Genomic DNA, 23,848 nt, shown 5'->3' on the forward strand with positions numbered 1-23,848 from the left:
TGTTTTCACGAAGTATGACTCATGATTACTGCCTTCATTTTTTAAGAACATGTTCTATAAATCCGTTGTATTTGATTTCTCTAAAGAATGTAATTATAGTCAAACATGCTGTATTCCCCATTTATCTATTGAACACATTGTACTCAAGCTTCACAGTCTGTTTCTAATTGTCCTCAGAATCATTTTACCAACACATTCTTATCTCAGAAGACCTGTGTTCTGATCAGGTTGTAGATCAATTTTGTCTGTAGTAACTCTGGTAGACTATTAGGAGAAGTGTATCTTTAACGTGATTTCGATTGTCAGTGCAAAGGCAAATTTCATATAGACAGCTAATAAAGATGATCAACCAGACTTTATTATGGTAGAACAGGAGGGAATTCATGGATAAGCACTGCCTTAAATGTCCCATCATTGTATTTAGATGCAATAAGTTTATCTTTGAAAATACAAACCCTCTTTCCACTGCACAGCGGCGAATAGTTAACTACAGTATATGAAGTATTTGTACAACATTTAAAAAAATTCTTAAAAATTTTACCTATATGGTAGAATTTTTAAAAACAGGAAAAAATCAAAATTATCAGCTAAATGGAGTCTCAGGATAGTTGAAGTATAAGTGTCTTCGGGTTTCAGTTAAACAATTAAAATTTTTAAAACAAAATGTTTAAAATGTTTTTAAGGTAATTTTATAAATATGTACAAAATGTAGGTCTATTTGATGCTTTATTCACTCAGGTAAACTACGTACTGCATATCTAGTGAGATAAGCCATCACCTCTAAAAATGATAACCACCTAGGTTAAAAACAAACAAAAAAACACTTGAAAGATTACCCTCTGTATGAAAACAAAAAGGGAACCATTACAACTTAATGGAAAAAAATTTATTTGTAAAAAAAAATTTTTGAGTCTGATTCTAATGTGTACTTACTCATGTATTTCAATAATTACACAAAAGACCTAACGGAAAAATTTAACAGTACTCTAGCAAGGTAAGGAATAAATCCCCCCCCCTTTTTTTTTCTTATCTTCTATTTTAACAAGAAAGAACACATCACAGAATCCTGTCCACAAAAATGGCTATAGTACTGTGCTTTGAAAATAACCTGGCTGCATATAATTCTTAATACATCACGTGATGCTGTCGCCCTTAAGACTTCCAGCAGTAGCTATAGGTTCCAATCTGGCACTTCAGGTAATAAAAAAATGATGACCAAAAAATGCTTTAAAAGTAAAAAGTAAAAATGCATCATATCTTCTGAGAGTTCCTGAAACAGATTGTCAGATCAATGTGTTTAGCTTTAAAAAAAAATAAATAAAATCTGAAAAGAGTGCCATCCTATTCAAAGAATTACACTCAAATGATCTATAAAATGGATTTGGCTGACATTGATTCTTTCACAAACTCATTTAAATATAAAACTTTACATTTTTAGAAAGAATGAATATTTGCAAGGATCTTGTTTACTCCATTATCCTCTGGTCTACTAGTCTATCATGTGTTGCATTTTTGTCTAATTCAGATTTTGAAAAGTTTAATATCATTTTCTTTTTGATTAAATACCAGTTCCTTAGCTGTGTAAGTTGTAAAAGATAATCTGCTTTAAATTCTCAAAATCAGTACCAAAAAATGTTTAAAGCTTATTCTAATCTCTAACATTTACAAAACTTACACTCCACTCAAAAAAAAAAAGAAAAGTTTTTCAAATAGTGCATACAAGGCACAAGAGCTTCCTAGTATATTTACTGAAGCCGAACATTTTGGCATCAACAAACACACCACTTTAGTTTACCTTAAATTCAATTTCCAAACAGCACACCATTTAGTTCATATTGAACTAAATTTCTGAAAGTACATGATTTTCTTTAATGATTTGCATAATTTAACCTTAAGTATTTGAAGAACTATGAAGTTTAACTGTCATAGTTCTGATGACGGGACACAGAGATAATACAGATACCAATGGAGGATTAACCTATTGGCCCATTAAGAATTCTGAACAAATTTTTGCTATGTTCAAGAGAACAAATAACCTAAAAAAAACTGAGACTTTTAAAAAAGCCAGACTCGCAAAAAAAGAACATTATAAATCAATCTTTGTAATTGTTTTTATAGATCTTCTGAAGATCAGAAGAGATGAAAAATATTTTGGATGTAATCGTAATGTATTAGTTGTGATAAAAATTTGCTAGCTAGTTACTTATCAGTGAGCTCAGGCTTTAATGATCATACTTCTTTTCCAGCAGTGAACAAAGGCTAGAATTAGATTGAAGTTTGACAAAAATGGTGGTAATTTTCAACTGTAGGCCACTTAAAATTTATAATGGATTCATAGTCATTATAGTTCACTCGGTCTGCGGCTGGAGTCACAAGAGAGGGAATGAACAAGTCTGATAGGCTACCTCCACCTCCCAGATAACTCATAAAGCTGTCATTATACTGTAATTTGAAATCTTTTCACTTTCAATATCTTAATAGGCTCAATTTTCTGAATCAGAAAATCAGATGATTAAAGGGCTTTTTATGTGGATACATTGCACTACCCAAATATTTGGGTGAAAATTAGCCCATGACTTTATTCCAAGGTTTTATGATAGAAGGTATTTCTGCCCTTGATTCATAAACTTTAATTACTCCTAATATTTAACAGGAATTCATGTTAGTTGAAACAGTCTGTATATTGGATTAAAAAATGTGTTATTTTTTTTTATGCAACAGCTTAGAGAGAACTAACCAATTCACATTCTGCACATCCAGCCAAAGGGAAATGGGATCAACAGGCCAGTGGTGCCTTCCTGTGGGAAGCCTCTTCTTTCCACCTACAGCACTGATACCTTGAAATGAAACAGAAATCATGAAACTATTAACTACAAAAAACAAGCAAACAAAAAAACTAAACCAATTCATTCAATGTTTGTTGAATAACATTCCTTGTTCAAAATTGTTTTCTGGGCTAGAGAGCTCAGATATGCTCTTGAATACAAAACTCTACATCAGTGCTTCTCAAACTGTAATGTGCATATTACAAGACCAGAGGATTTTGTTAAAATGCAGAAAATGCAGATTCTGATTCAGTAGTTCTACGTCCAAAATTATACATTTCTATTGACCTCTCAGCTGATGCTGATGCTCCCGGTTTGAAGCCCCAAAAGTGTTCCTTTCTGCATGTGTCCAAGGGTAGTAGGAATTTAGGAATGACAGCTGAATTGGAATTGGGATTTAGGAAAATAATTTTGAAATTTCATGTGGGTACAAGCATAGCATTTTTTACTTGAGTAGGAGGGAAGGCTGAAAAGACAATGTAATGTACAGAATAGTGCTGCTATGGGTCTAGGTACATAACTATCTGCAAAGTATGATGAGCTAATATTTTATAAAAAGCCCACAGGTGATTTACTAATGTACTTCAAAAAGAAAAGAGAACATGAAAATATTCAGTAACTAAATTAAGCATATCAGTATCAGATAACATTATGTACTATAATATATAATAATATAATTGAATGAATTGCAAGTCTGAGAGGTAAAGCAGGAAAAACTATTTGTGAAACTTTTAAAAACTATTTGGAATAGTAGCTACCTTGGGAAAATTCAGTTTTTTAAAGAAACATTTAAATGTCACTGGTTAGGTCAATAGAATGAAAAACACTACATCATAAAATCACAAATTTTTTTTACACCACAGCTGATTCATGCTGCCATTTGGTTATTATGACCACTAATGTCATATATTCATGTGTAATAAAATCAAGTTTCTGTGAGATATTTAATTTTAATTATGTTATTCTATCACTTATTTACAAAATGGTTATTTAGAACCAACTATGTGTCTGGTATTGTATAAAGTATTGAGAATAACGATCATCAAACCACACTGGTCTTGTGTCAAAATACTGGGAAGTCTATGTGACTTACACACATATTACTCTGTAAACTTGTAAAATATTTAACACATATGACCTCAAACATTGGTAATTAGAACTAATGATTCAAAATACTGAAAAAAATACCCTATGAAACCTTATATGCTTTACAGAATTATTTCTACAAAATAGTTTACTTGTGGTATTAGTGATTTAGATTTGTGTATTCAGAGTTAATTTTAAGAATTACTTCCAGAAATTTAATATTCTCTAAGCTATTTATCAAATTAAGATTAAATTTTCACTATGCTGGGACGCCTGGGTGGTTCAGTGGTTTAAATTTTCACTATGCTAGGGGTGCCTGGGTGGCTCAGTGGGTTAAACCTCTGCCTTCGGCTCAGGTCATGATCTTAGGGTCCTGGGATCGAGCCCCGCATCGGGCTCTCTGCTCAGCAGGGAGCCTGCTTCCTCCTCTCTCTCTCTGCCTACCTCTCTGCCTACTTGTGATCTCTCTCTGTCAAATAAATAAATAAAATCTTTAAAAAAAAAAATTTTTTTTCACTATGCTAGTCATAGTTATGATTAGTCTGATCTACTATACCACCATATACACTCATCCAAAACCAAAACATCAGTCAACTGGCAAATTGCCAGATCAGTATTTTGCAATTATCACATAGCTATTCATAAAAGCCAAATCAAAACAAAGAAACAAATTTAAAAAACAAACAGATTTTGAGGATTAAAATGGGTTAAAAAACAAAGAAAAAAAAGATTTGGTGAAGCACTTTGACACAAATGACTTTGTTTTAGATTCCCCTCTCTTGCTTTCTTTAGACTTTAGGATTCTAGACTGCAGTTTTATAAATAAAGATTTGTCTTGATAACTTTACAAGTTATATAAACACTGGGTTTATGCTAACAATACGTACAGTTTGTTTTGTTTGGATGCTTATGGCTTTGTTCCAAAGGGGCTCTTTTTGTATTGACTGGAGGCTTATAAGTAAATAATCTTTTAAAGATTATTTAAATTGATTTGGAGCAACTGGTTTAAAAAAATTTATATCTTAAAGAAAATGTTGGAACACTTGTCATTTTTAAGGATAACGCATGCTACAGGGTCCTACTGTAACCAAAAATAGGGATGAGGGAGGTTTGCACTAACAGATAGAATTATCTTTCACCACTTAGACCCAGTGAGATTCTAATAGATGGTCAAGGTTATAACTACTGTATATCAGAAGGATAGAAAAAAACAAAAAATTGCAAAGTCCTTTCATATGACAAGAAAATTATCATGTAAAGTTCAATAGTTTAGGAACAATCCTTGCCATTTAGTGTATTGCTATAAAAATGAACTTTGTTCTATTTTTTTTTTTTCTATTTTTTGTCAAGTTAATGTTACACACTAGCTATTATTTGTCAAGTTAATGTTACACACTAGCTAACCCCAAAGCTAGGTCCACATTCAGAGGTCTCCAGCATGAATAATAGGATTTCAAGGGTGAACTAGAACATTTTACAATTTCAGTCACTCAAAAATCAATATTTATGGTCTATTTGCCCTAAGAGAACTGAAAAGCTGTTAAAAGTATAAAACATGAAAATAAAGGAAAAACATCTTACTTTCATAAAGTATGAATTTATTTTATTTGAAGAGTTAAGTCTCATTCTCCATGGTTAAAGCAGGATTGCTCATACCTTCAAGAAAGAACAAAAATTAGCATTTTGTTTGTGGGGGTAGGGGAGGTGTTGCTTTTGAACAAATATAAGGCAGAGACTTGTTTATCCATCCCTGAATCTCCCTAATATATTGCTTCCAAAGGTGCCCTGTGCATAGTACAGGTTTGTAGGATGGTCACACAGAAACACACACACACACACACGATACAGCGTTGGCAACCCCCAGTGTCACAAAAGGCACTTTAAAAAGAGATATACAGGGTGCCTGGGTGGCTCAGTGGGTTAAGCCGCTGCCTTCAGCTCAGGTCATGATCTCAGGATCATGGGATCGAGTCCCACATCGGGCTCTCTGCTCAGCGGAGAGCCTGCTTCCCTTCCTCTCTCTCTGCCTGCCTCTCTTGTGATTTCTCTCTGTCAAATAAATAAATAAAATCTTTTAAAAAAAAGAGAGAGAGATATACAGGGGATGCCTGGATGGCTCAGTTGGTTAAGCATTGGACTTGATTTCAACTCAGGTCATGATCTCAGGGTCCTGGGATTGAGCCCCGAGTGGGGAATCCACGTGGAACCTGCTTAGGATTCTCCCTCTCCCTCTCCCTCTGCCACTTTCTCTGCCTCTCTCTAAACAAACAAACAAACAAACAAATAAATAAATAAAAATATATACCTAAGGGAGTGGGAGGGGTGAACAAAAACATGAAAGATACATTGGACCTGGCAATCCTCACATCATCTTAGAGTGCTCTTCCTCATTCTACATTTCCCTCCGTCATTCTGGTGAAACTGATCTTTAAGTCTTTTCTCACCTCATCCTTCTCATGTTTCTCTTCCTTCTTTTGTAGCACTCTTTAAACTTTAAATAAGGTCTCAATTCATCCATCCAAGTAACAGAATATTAACCTAACGTGCCAAATGATTAACAGCACACAGAAACTAAGAAATCGCTTCTATGTTAATGCAGAACTATACGAGGTAACATGAATCCCTTCTGAAAGAAAGGGAGCTCATTGTCTTTCTACCCCCCAAAAATTGAACCCCAACTATATGTCACTTCTTTGCCTCCAAGGAAACTAATGGATTCAAAGGGCTAGTAGGTGGCATCAATTTTCGTTTAGGCAATGTCTAGTCCTTCCCATCGATTGGAAGACAGAATGGCAGATTTGAAGGTGACGAGAGAGATGAAGTTATAGACACCCATACCATGGGGCCCTTCGGAGGGCATAGATATTCCTTGAGAACAAGACTCTTTAAAGAAAGCCTGTATTTTAGGAGAATATGACTGTAGATTAACTAATGACTTTAGAATTTTTACTTAGGACTATTTTTCACTATCACTAAATCCCAAAGAGATTTCAAATAAAACAACAAGCACTTTAAAGTGCAGGGAGCCGGGGCACCTGGGTGGCTCAGTCAGTTGACTGTCTGCCTTTGGCTCAGGTCGTTATCCCAGGGTCCAGGGATCAAGCCCCGAATCAAGCCCCGTGTCCAGCTGAGCCTGCTTCTCCTTTTCCCTCTGCCTTCCCACTGCTCAAGTTCTCTCTCTCTCTCAGGCTGTCTCAAATAAATAAAATCTTTAAAAAAGTAAATAAAGTGCAGGGAGTCAAAGCCAGGCAGCACTAGGAGAGAGTTTGAAGAAAGGACTAGAAACAAAGGGAAGATTTTCTGGCTAATAGTGCCTTAATCATGGATGTATGGGTTTATACTTATTTACGGGGACGCCGCACATGTATACATGCACCTGCACGTATGATCACACAGAGTCCTGGTTTGAGCCCCGCATGGGGTGGGGGAGGGTCCCTGCTTAGCGGGGAGCCTGCTTCCCCCTCTTTCTCTGCCCCAACCCCACTTGTGCTCTCTCCCTTTCAAATCAATAAAATGTTGAAAGGAAGGAAGGAAGGAAGGAGGAAGGAAGGAAACTAGTTACATCTAAAAGAGGGTAGGTTACTATAAACATCATACACTGACTCAGTGTCCAAACTGGGATCTAAAATTCAGTCTAACTTCAAAGCCTTGCCTTTTCTTTGCCAATAAACTATATTGACTGAAGTAAAGATTAAAATCAACAATAATAACAAGGGAAATGTGAGTGGGATTTGAAGAAATAACTAAAGTTATGGTAATTATGCAGTAACTTTACTGGATAGAAGATTTCTATCTTTACTTTATCAAGTTAAAGAATCATATAATTTAAGATCTTTTTTATTAGATATTTTTCAATCTTTTGTCTGAGTTGATTACAATTTTCCATTAAATATGTATATTTGCATCATTTTATTAAATAGGCAGTAGTGGGGCGCCTGGGTGGCTCAGTGGGTTAAAGCCTCTGCCTTCAGCTCAGGTCATGATCCCAGAGTCCTGGGATCGAGCCCCATGTCGGGCCCTCTGCTCAGCAGGGAGCCATTTCCGCCTCTCTCTCTGGCTGCCTCTCTGCCTACTTGTGATCTCTGCCTGTCAAATAAATAAATAAAATCTTTAAAAAAATAAATAAATAAATAAATAAATAGGCAGTAGTAACGATTTGTTTCTTAAACTGGGATAAAAGCAATGCAGATCTTTCACAAAAATGATCTTCAGCTAACAGACATTAATCAAAGTACTTTAAAAACAGAAGTTCCTAAAGATAATTCTACATTTAGCATGGGAGTTCAACTCCGAAACAAGAAAGATTCTGTAGGTAATACAATGAAATTTTTGCACTACTTTCACCTTTTAAAAATAAAATGTATTAAAACAGCCAAGTAAGCACACCCTTACCAGCTTTGCCTTTTCCCGGATTTGTGAGGCTCTCTGTCCAAGACTGAGAATCAGTGAGAAGGTGGCTCTGGGACTCTCGCAATGGCTTTGCAGGAAACTGATGGTTTTCAGGACTGAATAATAATAACAGTCAGCACAATCATACGTTAGCTCTTGAATAGTATTGAGTGCAGTGTTTCTCAAAGTATAGAATTCAAACCGATTCCCAAGAGAATTTGGGGCACAGGGAATAAGGCATGTTCACACTAATTCACAACAAGAAAACTGTTCTCCTTCCATTCTCTTTTCCTTCTTCTGAATACGCTAAGTTGACAATCTTTTAACTTTGGCAAGTCTCCATTTTTAAAACAGAGAACAGGCTTCTGCCTCTTACTCTAGCAGGTGAGGGAATCTAGTTAGAATTTAAAAGTATTTTATCATCAATTTTATTTTTTTTTATTTTTTATTTTTTTTAAAATATTTTAGTTATTTGACAGAGAGAAATCACAACTAGGCAGAGAGTCAGGCAGAGAGAGAGGAGGAAGCAGGCTCCCTGCAGAGCAGAGAGCCCGATGCGGGGCTCGATCCCAGGACCCTGCGATCATGACCTGAGCTGAAGGCAGAGGCTTTAACCCACTGAGCCACCCAGGTGCCCCATCAATTTTATTTTTTAAGCTATATTCTATTTATGGCAAATTATACCAGTTTTCATTTATGATAGTGATATAAAGTTTGATTTAAAAACTTTTTTTAAATGAGCCTGCATGGCTCAGTTGGTTAAACAACTGCCTTCGGCTCGGGTCGTGGTCCCAGAGTCCCAGGATTGAGTCCCGTATCAGGCTCCTGGCTTCATGGGGAGTCCACTTCTCCCTCTGACCTTCTCCCCTCTCGTGCTCTCTCTATAACTCTCTCTCTCAAATAAATTTTTAAAGAAATCTTAAAAGAACCATTGTTCTTAAAAAAAGATAAAAATTAGCTTCAGTGTCAATTTAACTAAATACATTAAATAAAAATATAAGGTTTTGTAAGTGGTATATGGATATGGAAAAAAATATATGAAGGTAATGGTGGAAAGACAAGTTTGAGAAAAATTGTCCTAGTGTTTCTAAAGTGGCCTAACTAGTCTTGAACGAAGAATTCTCTATCCTTCATCTTTGAAACTGAAACAACAAATTTGAGCACTATCTTGCAGAAATGTTGAAAACATCTGACATCATCAGGTCTTACAAATGTGACATTTAATTTGGGGCATAAAGAGTCTTAAAAGAAGAATGTAAGTTTTAAAACTTAAGTAGACATGCTACATATCGACACTGAATGGCATGAAAAATATACATGAAAATAACATTTCACTTAGATAGAAAAAAAAGTTGGCATAGAAACTGTACGTGTAGTTTTAGAATACTCTGAAATAGTAATCACAATAATGTTCAAAAGAAAAAAAAATACTTGAAATTCTTCCAAGAATAATTCCACATACATGAGTTTGACTATTCTATATTTTTTAAAGGATATGCTTTTGTTCCTTAATAATTACTTCATACCTAAAATTTGAAAATATCTCAATTTTGTGCAACTTTAACATCCCCTTATTGAAATTTGGGAGGCAAATCTTTAAAAATAAAAAGCATGTCCCCTATATACATGAAAAAAAAAAAAAAACAACCCTTCTTTTACTCTCATTATTCTTCAAGAGAGGGACCAGGTACAGCATCGTAACTAGGTCCTGGTTTAGGGACTCCTTGTGGATTCGTTACTGCTAAGAAGACTCTAACAAATGGCAAGGAAAGATCCATTCATTCAATAGTATTCACTGAGTACCTATTAGGTCCACGGATATAGTCTTTGATCACATGGAAATTTCATTGTAATTGAGAAGGAATAATAGTAAATAGCAAATATATAAATAACTCTGGTGACAGAAAAGCCTATGACAAGGGAAAAAGAGAGGCATGGGGAAGTGGAGGAGCAGGTTGCTATTTTACAAGGAGTTTTCAAAGATGGTCTCTATCGTGAAGTTACACCCGAGCTAGAGATAAGAAAAGGTCACAGAGCATTCAGATACATGGAGGAAAAATGGTGAGGGAGAAGAATTGGCAAGTACAAAGGCACTAACTAAGGGACAGGCCTGGTATACTTGAGGACCAACAAGATCTGCATGTCTGAGGATTGTGAGTGATGGGAAAGTGGCAAGGGATGACATCGGAGAGACACTGGGGTCAGATTAGACCAGACAAGGTAAGGACATGCATTCATTTTTATGCTGGTTAAGATGGGAAGCCAGTGGCGGGTTCTGAGCATGAGAGTGACACTATCTGATTCTTAATAGAGAACAGGCTAGAGGGCAAACGTGGAATCAGAAACATCAGTAAGGAGGGCATAAAAATAGTCCATGTGAGAAATGATGGCTCAGACCAGAAAGCAATCTGAAGGTGGTAAGAAGGTACTGGGATTACTGGCATATTTTGAAGGGGCACACGAAAGGACTGGTAAATGGAGTAAATGCAAGGTAAATGAAAGAAGAATCTAGGATGACTCCAAGTTTCCTGGCCTGAGCACCCGGGAGACTGAGGGTCACTAATACTGCCATACGGAAGAAGGGAGGAGAATCAGATTCGAGCTAAAGGGGAGGGTGTCCACGTGTGACAATCAGGAGTTGTACTTTGCACCTGTTCAGTGGGAGATGACTTTTAGATATTTAAGTGCGAATGTTGAGTAGATAAACATAAAACTCTGGAATACAGGGCAGAGACCATCACCAGCCCTCCTAATTTGACATGGGCTAATCAGGGGAAATTATAGAATTACATAAAAGATAACTTTAGCTGTCAAAATTCAATCCCAAAATTTAAAGGAAAGGGAAGAGGAGCCCACAGTGGTTACAAGATCACCTAAACTGGGCAACAGTGCGAGAAATAGGATTTCTCCCAAAGCCTGCAGTACACGTAGTAGAAGGAGGACCCCTATCTCAGAGACCCAAACCTCCTTGAAATACAAAAACCACTTAGAAGGCAAAAAATAGGACTGAAGAGTACTAGCAAACTTTATAAAAGTGAAAACATTCTAAATAATCTATTAACAAGAGATTTTTCTGCATCAAGATATAAGAAAAACCCCAAACCCTTGAATGGTCAAGCAAACCAAAACTCAGAGGGCACACCCCACTGAGACTCTGGTGTTTTTGAATGACTCCATAAATCACATCAGAATGGCCTCCTCATTAACTTGTTGAGTCCAATCTGTACAAAGGTCAGCCTAGGAATGGGGTGGCCAATAGGCTTCATCTGGTGACAATTTAAAATGTTTTGGAAAGGCAACCAGGGTCAGTGACTCAAGAAAAATTCTGGGGTCATGACGGGCTCCACCATAGGAAGTACTGTGATTAATAAGAAAGCCACAAGAGATGGGAGGAGTGTGTGTACAGGTGTTACGTACATGGCATTCCCAACTAAGAAAATCTCTAAAATTAAACTAAGAATGATATTGTGGTTATGCTCTTGCTATCAGTTTTCATTTCAAAATCAGAAGTATTGCCTTATTCAAATAAATCTGTCTTAAACATGTAAAAACCAGTGTTTCAAACTTACAAATTCATACATAACATTAAAGGTTTAAGTAGGTTTGCATTTTGTTAGTTAGTACCAGAGTCAGAATCAAATTTTGAGATCCTCCTCAAATTCGTAGCAGACTGGAACCAGAACAGACTTCAAGCAATGGCAAAAGTCTGCAGACACTAAATTTCCAAGACTCCTTCCCTTTTCTTTCCATTGACAGGGCTCAGATAATGTCTACAGGTTTTGAACAAGCATTAAGAATATGGTGCACTCTTAAACAACACACTGGACCAGATGGACATCACAGATATATTCAGAACATTCCATTCCAAAGCAACAGAATACACATTCTTCTCTAGTGCACATAGAACATTCTCCAGAATAGATTACATCATGGGTCACAAATCAGGTCTCAACTGGTACCAAAAGATTGGGATCATTCCCTGCATATTTTCAGACCACAATGCTCTGAAGCTAGAACTCAATCACTAGAGGAAATTTGGAAAGAATCCAAATACATGGAGGCTAAAGAGCATCCTACTAGCGATGAATGGGTCAATAGGAAATTAAAGAAGAATTGAAAAAAATTCATGGAAACAAATGATAATGAAAATACAACGGTTCAAAATCTGTGGGACACAGCAAAGGCAGTCCTAAGAGGAAAGTATATAGCCATACAAGCCTTTCTCAAGAAACAAGAAAGGTCTCAAGTACACAACCTAACCCTGGAGAAAGAACTGGAGAAAGAACAGTAAGTTTCAGCAGGAGAACAGAAATAATAAATATATAAGCAGAAATCAGTGAAATAGAGACCAAAAGAACAGTAGAACAGATCAACAAAACTAGGAGCTAGTTCTTTGAAAGAATTAGTAAGATCGATAACCCCTGGCCAGACTTACTGAAAAGAAAAGAGAAAGGACCCAAATCAATAAAATTATGAATGAAAGAGGAGAGATCACAACCAACACCAAAGAAATACAAACAATTATAAGAACATATCATGAGCAACGATACACCAGCAAATTTGACAATCTGGAAGAAATGGATGCATTCCTAGAGACATAGAAACTACCACAACTGAACCAGGAAGAAATAGAAAACCTGAACAGACCCATAACCAGTAAGGAGATTGAAGCAGTCATCAAAAATATCCCAAAAACAAGAGCCCAGGGCCAGACAGCTTCCCAGGGGAATTCTACCAAACATTTAAAGAAGAATTAATGCCTATTCTCCTGAAACTGTTCCAAAAATAGAAGTGGAAGGAAAACTTCCAAACTCATTTTATGAGGCCAGCATTACCTTGGTCCCAAAACCAGACAATCCCATCAAAAAGGAGAATTACAGAGCAATATCCTTGATGAACACAGATGTGAAAATTCTCAACAAAATACTAGTCAATAGAATCTAACAGTACATTAAAAGGATTATTTACCATGACCAAGTGGGATTTATTCCTGGGCTGCAAGGTTGGTTCAACATCTGCAAATCAATCAATGTGCTATAATACATTAATAAAAGAAAGAACAAGAACCATCTGATACTCTCAATAGACGCTGAAAAAGCATTTGATGATGTACAGCATCCTTTCTTGATCAAAACTCTTCAAAGTATAGGGATAGAGGGCACATACCTTAATATCATCAAAGCCATCTATGAAAAACCCACAGCGAGTATCATTCTCAATGGGGAAAAACTGAGAGCTTTTCCCCTGAGGTCAGGAACATGGCAGGGACGTCCACTATCACCACTGCTATTCAACATATGACTAGAAGTCCTAGCCTCAGCAATCAGACAATGAAAAGAAATTAAAGGCATCTGAATCAGCAAAGAAGGCAAACTCTCACTCTTTGCAGATGATATGTTACTGTATGTGGAAAATCCAAAAGACTCCACTCCAAAACTGCTAGAACTTGTAAAGGAATTCAGTAAAGTATCAGGATATAAAATCAATGCACAGAAATCAGTTGCATTTCTATACACTAACAGCAAGAAAGAAGAAAAAGAAATTAAGGAGTCAATCCCATTTGCAATTGCATCAAAAACCATAAAATACCTAGGAATAAACCTAACCAAAGAGACAAAGAATCTGTACTCAGAAAACTACAACGTAATCATGAAACAAAGATACAAAGAAATGGAAAAACATTCCATACTCATGGATTGGAAGAACAAATATTGTGAAAATGTCTATGCTACCTCAAGCAATCTACACATTTAATGCAATCCCTATCAAAATACCATCAATGTGTTTCAAAGAAATGGAATAAATAATCGCAAAATTTATATGGAACCAGAAAGGAAACTGAATAGCCAGAGGAATGTTGAAAAAGAAAGCCAAAGTTGGCATCGTCACAATTCCAGACTCCGAGCTCTATTACAAAGCTGTCATCATCAGGACAGTACGGCACTGGCACAAAAACAGACACATAGATCCATGGAACAGAACAGAGAGCCCAGAAATGGACCCTCAACTCTATGGTCAACTAATCTTCAACAAAGCAGGAAAGAATGTCCAATGGAAAAGACAGTCTCTTCAACAAATGGTGCTGGGAAAATTGGACAGCCACATGCAGAAGAATGAAACTGGACCAGTTCCTTACACCACACACAAAAATAGACTCAAAATGGATGAAAGACCTCTGTGTGAGACAGGAATCCATCAAAATCCTTGAGGAGAACACAGGCAGCAACCTCTTCGACCTCAGCTGCAGCAACTTCTTCCTAGAAACATCGCCAAAGGCAAGGAAAGCAAGGGCAAAAATGAACTATTGGGACTTTATAAAGATCAAAAGCTTTTGCACAGCAAAGGAAACAGTTAACAAAACCAAAAGACAACTGACAGAATGGGAGAAGATATTCGCAAATGACATTTCAGAAAAAGGATTAGTATCTAAAATCTATAAAGAACTTATCAAACTCAACACCCAAAGAACAAATAATCCAATCAAGAAATGGGCAGAGGACCATGAATACATATTTCTGCAAAGAAGACGTCCAGATGGCCAACAGACACATGAAAAAGTGCTCAACATCACTCAGCATCAGGGAAATACAAATCAAAACCACAATGAGATACCACCTCACACCAGTCACAATGGCTAAAATTAACAAGTCAGGAAACAACAGATGTTGGAGAGGATGCGGAGAAAGGGGAATCCTCCTACATTGTTGGTGGGAATGCACCTGGTTCAGTCACTCTGGAAAACAGCATGGAGGTTCCTCAAAAAGTTGAAAATAGAACTACCCTGTGATCCAGCAATTGCACTGCTGGGTATTTACCCTAAAGATACAAATGTAGTGATCCAAAGGGGCACGTGCACTCAAATGTTTATAATAGCAATGTCCACAATAGTCAAACTATGGAAAGAACCTAGATGTCCATCAACATATGAGTGGATAAAGAAGATGTGATACACACGCACACACACACACACACACACACACACACACACACACACACACGATGGAATACTATGCAGCCATGAAAAGAAATGAAATCGTGCCATTTGCAATGATGTGGATGGAACTATTATGCTGAGTGAAATAAGTCAATCAGAGAAAGACAATTAGCATATGATAGCCCAGATATGAAGAATTTGAGAGGCAGAGTAGGGGGTCTGGGAGGTAGGGAAGGAAAAAATGAAACAAGATGGGATTGGGAGGGAGACAAACCATAAGAGACTCTTAATCTTACAAAACAGACTGAGGATTGCTGGGAGTGTGGGGGGTGGAGAGGGTGGTTGGGTTATGGACATTGGGGAAGGTTGTGATACGGTGAGTGCTGTGAAGTGTATAAACCTGGCGATTCACAGACCTGTACCCTGGGGCAAATAATACATTATATGTTAGCAAAAATAGTTCATAATAATAAAGGAATATGGTGCACTATCAAGCAGGTATTGGGGATTCCATTTGATCTCCAAAGCCTAATCCAGGGACATTCTTCTCATCTCTTTATAATGAGGACCTAGAGGGTCAGAGGGCAAGTTTACTGTCTGCTCACCTGATCTCTAGAGGAGCTAATTTGGATTTAATATTCTTTCCTTTTAGGCATCACATTTAAAAATATCAGTCAACCAAAATGTATAGAGAATTAACACCTATTTACCCACTACCCAGAGTAACATCACTTGTACAAGGATAACTGAAGCTCTCCATGGCCCCTTCCCCAACCACACTTTCCTCTCCCCCTCACTCCAAGTGGGAACCATTATAGTAAATTATCTTATGTTCCTAATTTTTTCAAAGAACTATATAGCCAAAGGGCATAGGAGGATAAGATATGTTATTTGAAAGTAAAATAGAAAAAAATATGGGATTACTTTTTCGATGTCGAATTCAATCCCACAGGAGTAGATGCTTGCTCAGGATCCTGATTAACAAGGCAAGTCGGAAAGGAGCAGCCATCACCTAGACTACAATTAAAATTAAAACTTACAACTGAGCAGTAAACAAAACAATAGAGTGAAACTGTCACAATGGGATGTTTGAGAGCAGACCACAGTTATCTTACGGACAAAATACGTATATCAGACACTGGCTTCCACACGGCATGCTTAGGGAGACGGTGCGTTAACTGACAACTGGCATCCATGTAACAGTGAATCATAAAATGATTCTTTAAAGAACAGGAATTCCTATGCAGGATTACAGTTCTTCTGTCAGATTACTTTCACTGGTTTCAAAGTACCTTGAAAAAATGGGTAGTAACCAGTACTTCTTTTCATCACCAAAAACTTGTCGCATGTTTTTACTGAAACCCAAGCTGAATCCATTCTTATCTGTTCCGTGTCGAAATACGGGACTTCTAAACGCCTCTACAAAAGACGGCAGAGCAACCATGTGAGTACAGAACACATCTAGTGACCCTCATACGTAGAAATTACTGGATTAAATGAGGGAAGTCTAGAAATCGATGGCAAGCCTCTTGTGAATACTTATGTAATTATCAACAGCTTCGCCATATAGACCGTCTATTCTGTTTTAAAATAATCATACGATACGATTACATTTATTTTCCTTTTTAAAGACTCCTTTAACTATTATAGCAGCACAGTGCATTGCAAAAAAAAATTAGAAAACACAAATAAGCAAATAAAACTTTAACGTCTTCTGGACCTTTTTAAGATAGGCATGTGGATGGATAGATGAATGGATGGATGTAAAGATACACAAACCTACACATTTTTTTTAACCAATGAGACTGTACTTTCTACATTCTACATATTCTACAAATTCCTTTTTTCAGTCAATAAACTCCATTTTCCAATTTCATTTAAATTTTATCTCCTCCAAGCACACATTTTTTTCCAGCTGGCCAAAAGCGTACTGGCTTATGTGAAGCAAGATCTACTGCAGAAGCAAACACTGTGTCTGGTTATACCTACTCTGCATGTGGAAGTCGAGGTTCAGAGAGGTTGTGAGGTGTGTCCAAGATCACACAGCAAATAAATGACAGAGTAGAACGTGAACAAGGTGATCGGTGTCCCTTCCATTTATGCTACAAATGCTTCTCAAATAATGCTGAGAGACAAAGTCTAAACTTTTATTTGGGGAACATGAACAAACATAGAAGTATAATGATTTTTTGGTCCATTATTTAAAAGAGAAAATTCTAACAGAGTCAGGGTACCACAAAAAATGTGACCACTTGCAAGATCCTTAGAATTTTTCACCCTGGGTTATATAGCTTTTAATATAATTATAGGACCGCTTCGTCCAAAGGAAGTCCTTTCAGTGTTACAAGTTAAATCAAGAAGTTCTCAGAAGTTAAATGCTTCTAGAAATAATTCATTTTCTTCTGATGAACTATAATTTATCCAACATATAATTTTTTAAATTATAATTTTTATAATGTTATGTTAGTCACCATACAGTACATCGTTAGCCTCTGATGTAATGTTCCATGAGTCATTGTTTGCATATCTGAAATCAGATACTTTGTCTAGAAATTACTGAAGTGTATTTGCTGTAGTAAGATTTCACCTGAATGTTAAATATTAACATTCACTGACAATATACTATGATTAATCTTCACTACTATAATCATGGTGTCTGTCAGCTTGAGGTGTCCTTTGAGATCGTAAGGATTTATTAGTCCTGGTTGCATTCCCGAACTCCTAATCTTAGTCTAGAAAATACTACTTAGCTTAGTCCCTACTTACTTCTCAAACCTCATAGCATATTTTTTGCTCTTTAGCTTTCTACGCTCTAGCTATGTAGATAGTGTTACAAATATCTCTAGCTCTTCTCCTGTAGGACTTATTTTTCTAAAACTGCAGTGAAAGTCACAGAATATAAAATTAACCATTTTAATAGTGAAAAAATCAGTGGCAGTACATTCACAATTCTGTGCAATTAATCACCAAGTTCCAAAATATTCACATCACCCCAGAAATATCTCTATATCCATTCAGCAGACTCTCCCTAGTCCCTCTTCCTCTCCTCCTCTGAAAACGACCACTATGTTTTTTTCCCTATGGATTTTTTAATCTGGATATTTCACATAAATGAAAATATATAATATTAACCTTTTCAATCATCTTCTTACTTAGCGTGTTTTTCAAGTTCATGAATGTTGTAGTGTGCATCAGTATCTCATTTCATCTTAGGCTGAATAATATTCCATTGTCTAGAAAATAGCACAATTTTTCTGTCCATTCATCTTTCATGGACATTTGGATCATTTCCATCTTTGGGCTGTTGTGAAGAGAGCTGCTATGAACACTGACTTATAAGTACCTCTTGGAGTTCCCGCTTTCAGTTATTTGGGGAATGGATCAAGGACTGCAACTGCCGGGTCATATGATAATTTCATATTTAGCTTTTGGGCAACAGCCACTGTTGTTGACGGTGGGTTCATCGTTTTATATTCCTACCGGCCAAGTGTGAAGGTTCTGATTTCCCCACGTCCTCAGCTACACTTGCTTTCTATTTTGTTGATTTGGGTGGGAAGTGGTAGCTCTGGTTTTGATTATCCTGCCCTAATGATTAATAATGCTGAGCTGGTTTTTATGTGCTTTTTGGCCAACTGTATATTTTCACTGGAGAAATGTCTATTTAAATGTCTATTCAGGGGCACCTGGTGGCTGAGTCAGTTGAGCGTCCAACTCTTGGTTTTGGCTCAGGTTGTGATCTTAGGATACTGAGATCAAGCCCCAGGTCGGGCTCCACACTCCCTCTGCTTGACAATCTCTCTCCTTCTCCCTCTGCCACTCCCCTGCTCTCTCTCTTTCTCAAATAAATAAAATAAATAAATCTTTAAAATAAATAAATTCCTATTTAAATTCTTTGCCGATTTTTGTCTTTTTCTTGTTGTCTTTTTATATTCTGAATACTGGATCCTTATCAGATAAATTATTTGTAAATATTATTCTCATTCTTGTAGGTTGTCTTTTTACTTTTTCCACAATATCCTTCGATGAACATGTTTTTAAAATTTTAGTGGAGTCCAATCTAATTTTTTCTTCTGTTACTCATGCTTTTGGTATTATATCTAAGAATTCATTGCCACATTAAAGTCCTGAGGGCTTATCCCTATGTTTTCGTCTAAGAGTTTTACAGTTTTACCATCATTTGTCAAAGAGACTATTATATTCTCCATTGAATGGTTTTGGTACTCTTGTGGAAAATCAACTGGCCAAAGGTTTATGACTTATTTCTGGATTTTTCATGCTACCATTCCATTCCATTGATCTATATCTCTTTGTGCCAGTACAACACTGTTTTGATCCCTGTAGCTTTGTAGTAGGTTTTGAAATCAGGAAGGACTCTGTTTTATTTTTTTCGTGGATACTGCTTTGACTATTTGGGGCACCTTGCAATTTCACATGAATTTGAGGATCATCTTTGTCATTTCTACAAGAAAGGCCACTTACATCGTAATCAGGATCCCACTGAGTCTATCACTTTGGGTCATCCTGCCATCTTATCAATATTAAGTCTCCCAATATATGAACATGGGAAGTCTTATCATTTACCTAGGTCGTTAATTTCTCTCAGCCAAGCTTTGTAGTTTTCAGTGTCCTACTGTTACACCTCCTCAGTTAAATTTATTCCTAGGCATTTTACTATGTTGGATGCTTTTGTAAATGGAATTGTTTCTTTCATTTCCTTTTGGATGGTTCCTTGCCAGTGTATGGAGATACAACTGATTTCTTGCATATTGATCTTAGGCAACTTTGCTGATTTTGTTCATTGGCGGTTTTTATTGTATCTTTAAGGTTATTTATATAGAAGGTCATGTCACCCGCAAAGAGAGAGAGTTTTATTTCTTCCTTTCCAATCTGGATGGCTTTATTAATTTTTCTTGACTAATTTTCCAGGCTAGATTTTCTAGTACAGTGTTAAACAGCGCTAGTTAAAGTGGCAGTCCTTGTTTTGTTCCTGGTCCTAAGTGGAAGATTTTTGTTCTTCACCACTGAGTATGATATGAACTATAGGCTTCTCAGAAATGCATTTTATAATTTAAGGCTTGAGAAGTCCCTTGTTTTGAGGAAATTCCCTTGTGTCCCTAGCTTGTTAAACGTTTTTATCTTAATAGGGTGATGAATTTTGTCAAATACTTTCTCTCATCAGTTGAGTTGATCATATGTTCCTTCATTCAGTTAATGTGGCGTATTCTATTAATGTGGTTGATTGATTTTTGTATATTGAAATACATTTGCATTTCTAGATTAAATCCTATTTGGTCATGGTATATAATCCTTTTTATAAACTGCTAGATTTGTTTTGCCAGTATTTTATTGAGGATTTTTGTATCTATACTCATAAGGGATACTGGTCTACAGTTGTCTTGGATGTCTTTTTTTTGGTTTTGGTATTAGAGCGATGATGGCCTCATAGAATAAGTACAAAGTGTTATCCTCTCTTCTAATCTCTGACAGAGTTTGAGAAATTTTATCTTAAATCTTTTTGATAGAACTCACCAGTGAAGCCATCTGATCCTGGGCTTTTCTTTGTTGGAAGGTTTTTGATTACTGATTCAATCTCCTTCCTTGTTACAAGTCTGTTCAGGTTTTTTGTTTTTATTTTTTTTTTAATATTATTTATGTGTGTGAGAGAGAGAGAGAGAGAAGAGGGAGTGGCAGAGGGAGAGGGAGACAAGCAGGCTCCCCACTGAGCAGGGAGCCTGACTCCAGCTCTGGGCTGAATCCCAGGACCCTGAGATCATGATCTGACCCCAAACCAAGAGTCTGACACTTAACCGACTGTGCCAACCCAGGCGCCCCATGATCTTTTTTTTTTTTTTTTAATTATCTATTTCTGTTATCTCCTTTCTAATCTTTATTATTTCCTACCATTTGCTGGCTTCAGATTTACTTTGCTGTTCTTTTTGTACTTCCTTAAGCTATAAAGTAATCAATTTGACCTACTTCTTTTTTAACGGAATCATTTATAGCTAGGTATACATTTCCACTGAACACTGCTGTAGCTGCGTCCCATCTCTGTAGGGCTTTTGAACGTACTCTTTTTCCCAACTGAGATGTTACAGTTCTTACCGTGACTGACTTCTTAGGTTTAATACTTGTTGTTTTGGTGAGCTCCTTCCTGACCACTCTAAGTAGGTTCCCTTCCACAGTCCTCAGTCCCTGATTCACAGCTAAGCATCCCGTTTGTTTCCCAGATAGCATTCTGCATTTTGCGATTACTTTTATGTTTGGTTATTGATTTTTTGTGTCCCTCACTAGACTATTTTGTCCTTGTTCACCACCGCATATACACAATGCTTTACACACAATGGACAGTCAATAAATATACAGAACAAGTGCATTTGTAGGTGTCTATGTCGCCACCCCACAAAACAGTACGGGAAATAAAAATGATATTTACCACATCAGGACGGGTTGGCATTTAATCACATGGCAACTTTCGCTGAGTATCTATTTATGTCTTTAAAGTTCTGTTAACTACAATAATTGAATACTCACCTAATGTAGATTTATTTTTGCTGACTAGCCAACAATGATAGCCAAACAGAGAGGACAAGCTGACAGAAAACATAGCTGCAGCAAAGAATAAAAACATAATATGGAACTTGGCTTGAGTATCGGGTAGGCCATTCTATAAAGAAAGGAAGAAAATAAAATGTTTTGTCAAAGGGATAAATATTCCCTACTTTGTAAGTAAGAATTTTTTTTTGCTCTACTTTTTTTTGAAATTTAGGTATGGAGAAAGATACATGGCTTTATGCTAAAACGCTGAGGAAAAATGCATGATGTAAGATTAAAAATGTTTACTATTAATGAATATAGATATAAAAATATTAAAATTTGGGATATTTATTTTGTTTTTCATAACTGAATCATAGAAAAATTATAGTAGTACATGTGTAAACTATAACACTAGAAGCAAGACAAAAGGAACTATAAAATATAATTTTTAATTTACATCCTGAAAATGTTTTGTTAACACACTATAGCTTTACAAATGTTTAAATATTTTTATTATAATGCCTGAAAGTGAAGGTTAATTGGCACAATTAGTTACTATACTTACTGATGTTTTAACATTACTACAAACAACAGCATCAACTACAAGAACACATACAACAATACATCCACAATAATGCTTCAAGCTATTTTAAATAATAGCATCACAGGAAAGATCAACACTAGTGCATAACACTGACCTAAAACAAACCTTACAATATCCAGGTAACAAAACAGACTTTCTCAAAGCAAAACCAGTTTTATTGTATGTATTGTCCAAGGAGACCTGAACCCACTCTAGAATGGCAGGCTTGCACTATGGACCCTTAGTAAAGCACCAGAGCTGCTAGCAGGTGTCCCCTTCTGATAGCAAGGTCATACTATTTCAATATTCTCTGCTGACACAGGTCACCAGCTCTCCCTCATAGCTTCTGACAGCAGAATTCTCACAGTGACAACTGGACTGGTCATTCCTTTACATACATATTTATGGTTTCGAACTAAAACCATCTCCAGGAATGAGAAGCAGCGAGGTAATGTCCTTTCAGACCTTCCTTAGAGATCATTCTTCGTGCTGGACACTGAGGTATTCCTGAACGCTAGCACCAAGTCCATATACCTGTACATTTCTAGGGCTTGGCAAGGTAACTGGCACAGAAAGGCATTCAGTAAATCTTTAGTATTCAATGTGGTTCAAATCTGACCTAAATTATCTAGGAATTTAGAAAGTTCTTACATAATAAAGAATAATTTAATAAAACAATAAAGAAATACTGACCCGGGATAACCATTTATTTGTTTGTTTTGTTTTGTTTTTCACCATTGTTTGGGGTCCACAAGGAGTATCTTTGGATATTTATAATACTTGATTTTAATTTTGTTTTGCTTACATTTAATATATATATATCCCAAAAAACAAATGAATTACTCAAAGCCTAACCAGGCAATATCTAGTAAAAACTCAGAATTTTATAGACATAATAGTTCTAAAACACAGTCTTTATACACAAAAAGAAAACACTTCATTTTTTAAGTTCTGAAAAGAAAACTTCAAATATAGTCAATTCTCATTACTCACAGTGGCCATGTTCTATAAAGGTGCCATGAACACTGAATTTGTAAATATGGAACCACCGCCCCAGGGAAAATACAGGGTTAGGCTCCTATGAACCTCCAGTCACAACTGATCAATACTCAATCCTGTCTTATGTGTGCTTCTGCTAAAAAAACACTGTATTGACATCTTATTTAATATTGTTGATTCAGTACTTAGAGCCAATAAGAAGTGTAACTCATACCTGCAGGAACCTAACTCATGTATTTTCTCCATAAGGTACATTACGGTCTTCTTTTGCTCAGGAACACCAGGCAGCACTTCAGTGCTATGCATGAAGACCATTTTAAATAGCAAAATCACCAACGAAAAGTACAAAAAATGCAAAGAATGTGACACTAAGCAGACTGAAAAGCATACTTGTTTATAGTAATGAGAGACCAAGAAGAACAAACAAGAAGGCAGTATGTGGTAGCCTTGTTTGATCTCAGCTGGGAACGTGTACATGGGCGGGTCAAGGTTTTCCTA

The 23,848-nt window shown here is 36.4% G+C and overlaps 1 protein-coding gene across 1 annotated transcript in view; it reads right to left on the reverse strand.

Moving 5' to 3' along the window:
* Positions 1-336: 336 nt before the first annotated feature.
* ZDHHC2 (zinc finger DHHC-type palmitoyltransferase 2) overlaps positions 337-23,848 on the reverse strand; it is a 73,551-nt gene continuing 50,039 nt past the window's right edge. Inside the window, exons 8-13 of the mRNA XM_045993491.1 lie at positions 21,766-21,898; positions 16,527-16,653; positions 16,159-16,251; positions 8,304-8,416; positions 5,493-5,567; positions 337-2,837 (exon numbers count right to left, since the gene is read on the reverse strand). Coding sequence (XP_045849447.1) covers positions 5,527-5,567; positions 8,304-8,416; positions 16,159-16,251; positions 16,527-16,653; positions 21,766-21,898 — 507 coding nt within the window. The 3' untranslated portion in view covers positions 337-2,837; positions 5,493-5,526. The remainder of the gene's footprint in view (positions 2,838-5,492; positions 5,568-8,303; positions 8,417-16,158; positions 16,252-16,526; positions 16,654-21,765; positions 21,899-23,848) is intronic.

The sequence above is a fragment of the Meles meles genome, chromosome 2 (genome assembly GCF_922984935.1).
Source record: "Meles meles chromosome 2, mMelMel3.1 paternal haplotype, whole genome shotgun sequence".
Lineage (NCBI taxonomy): Eukaryota > Metazoa > Chordata > Mammalia > Carnivora > Mustelidae > Meles > Meles meles.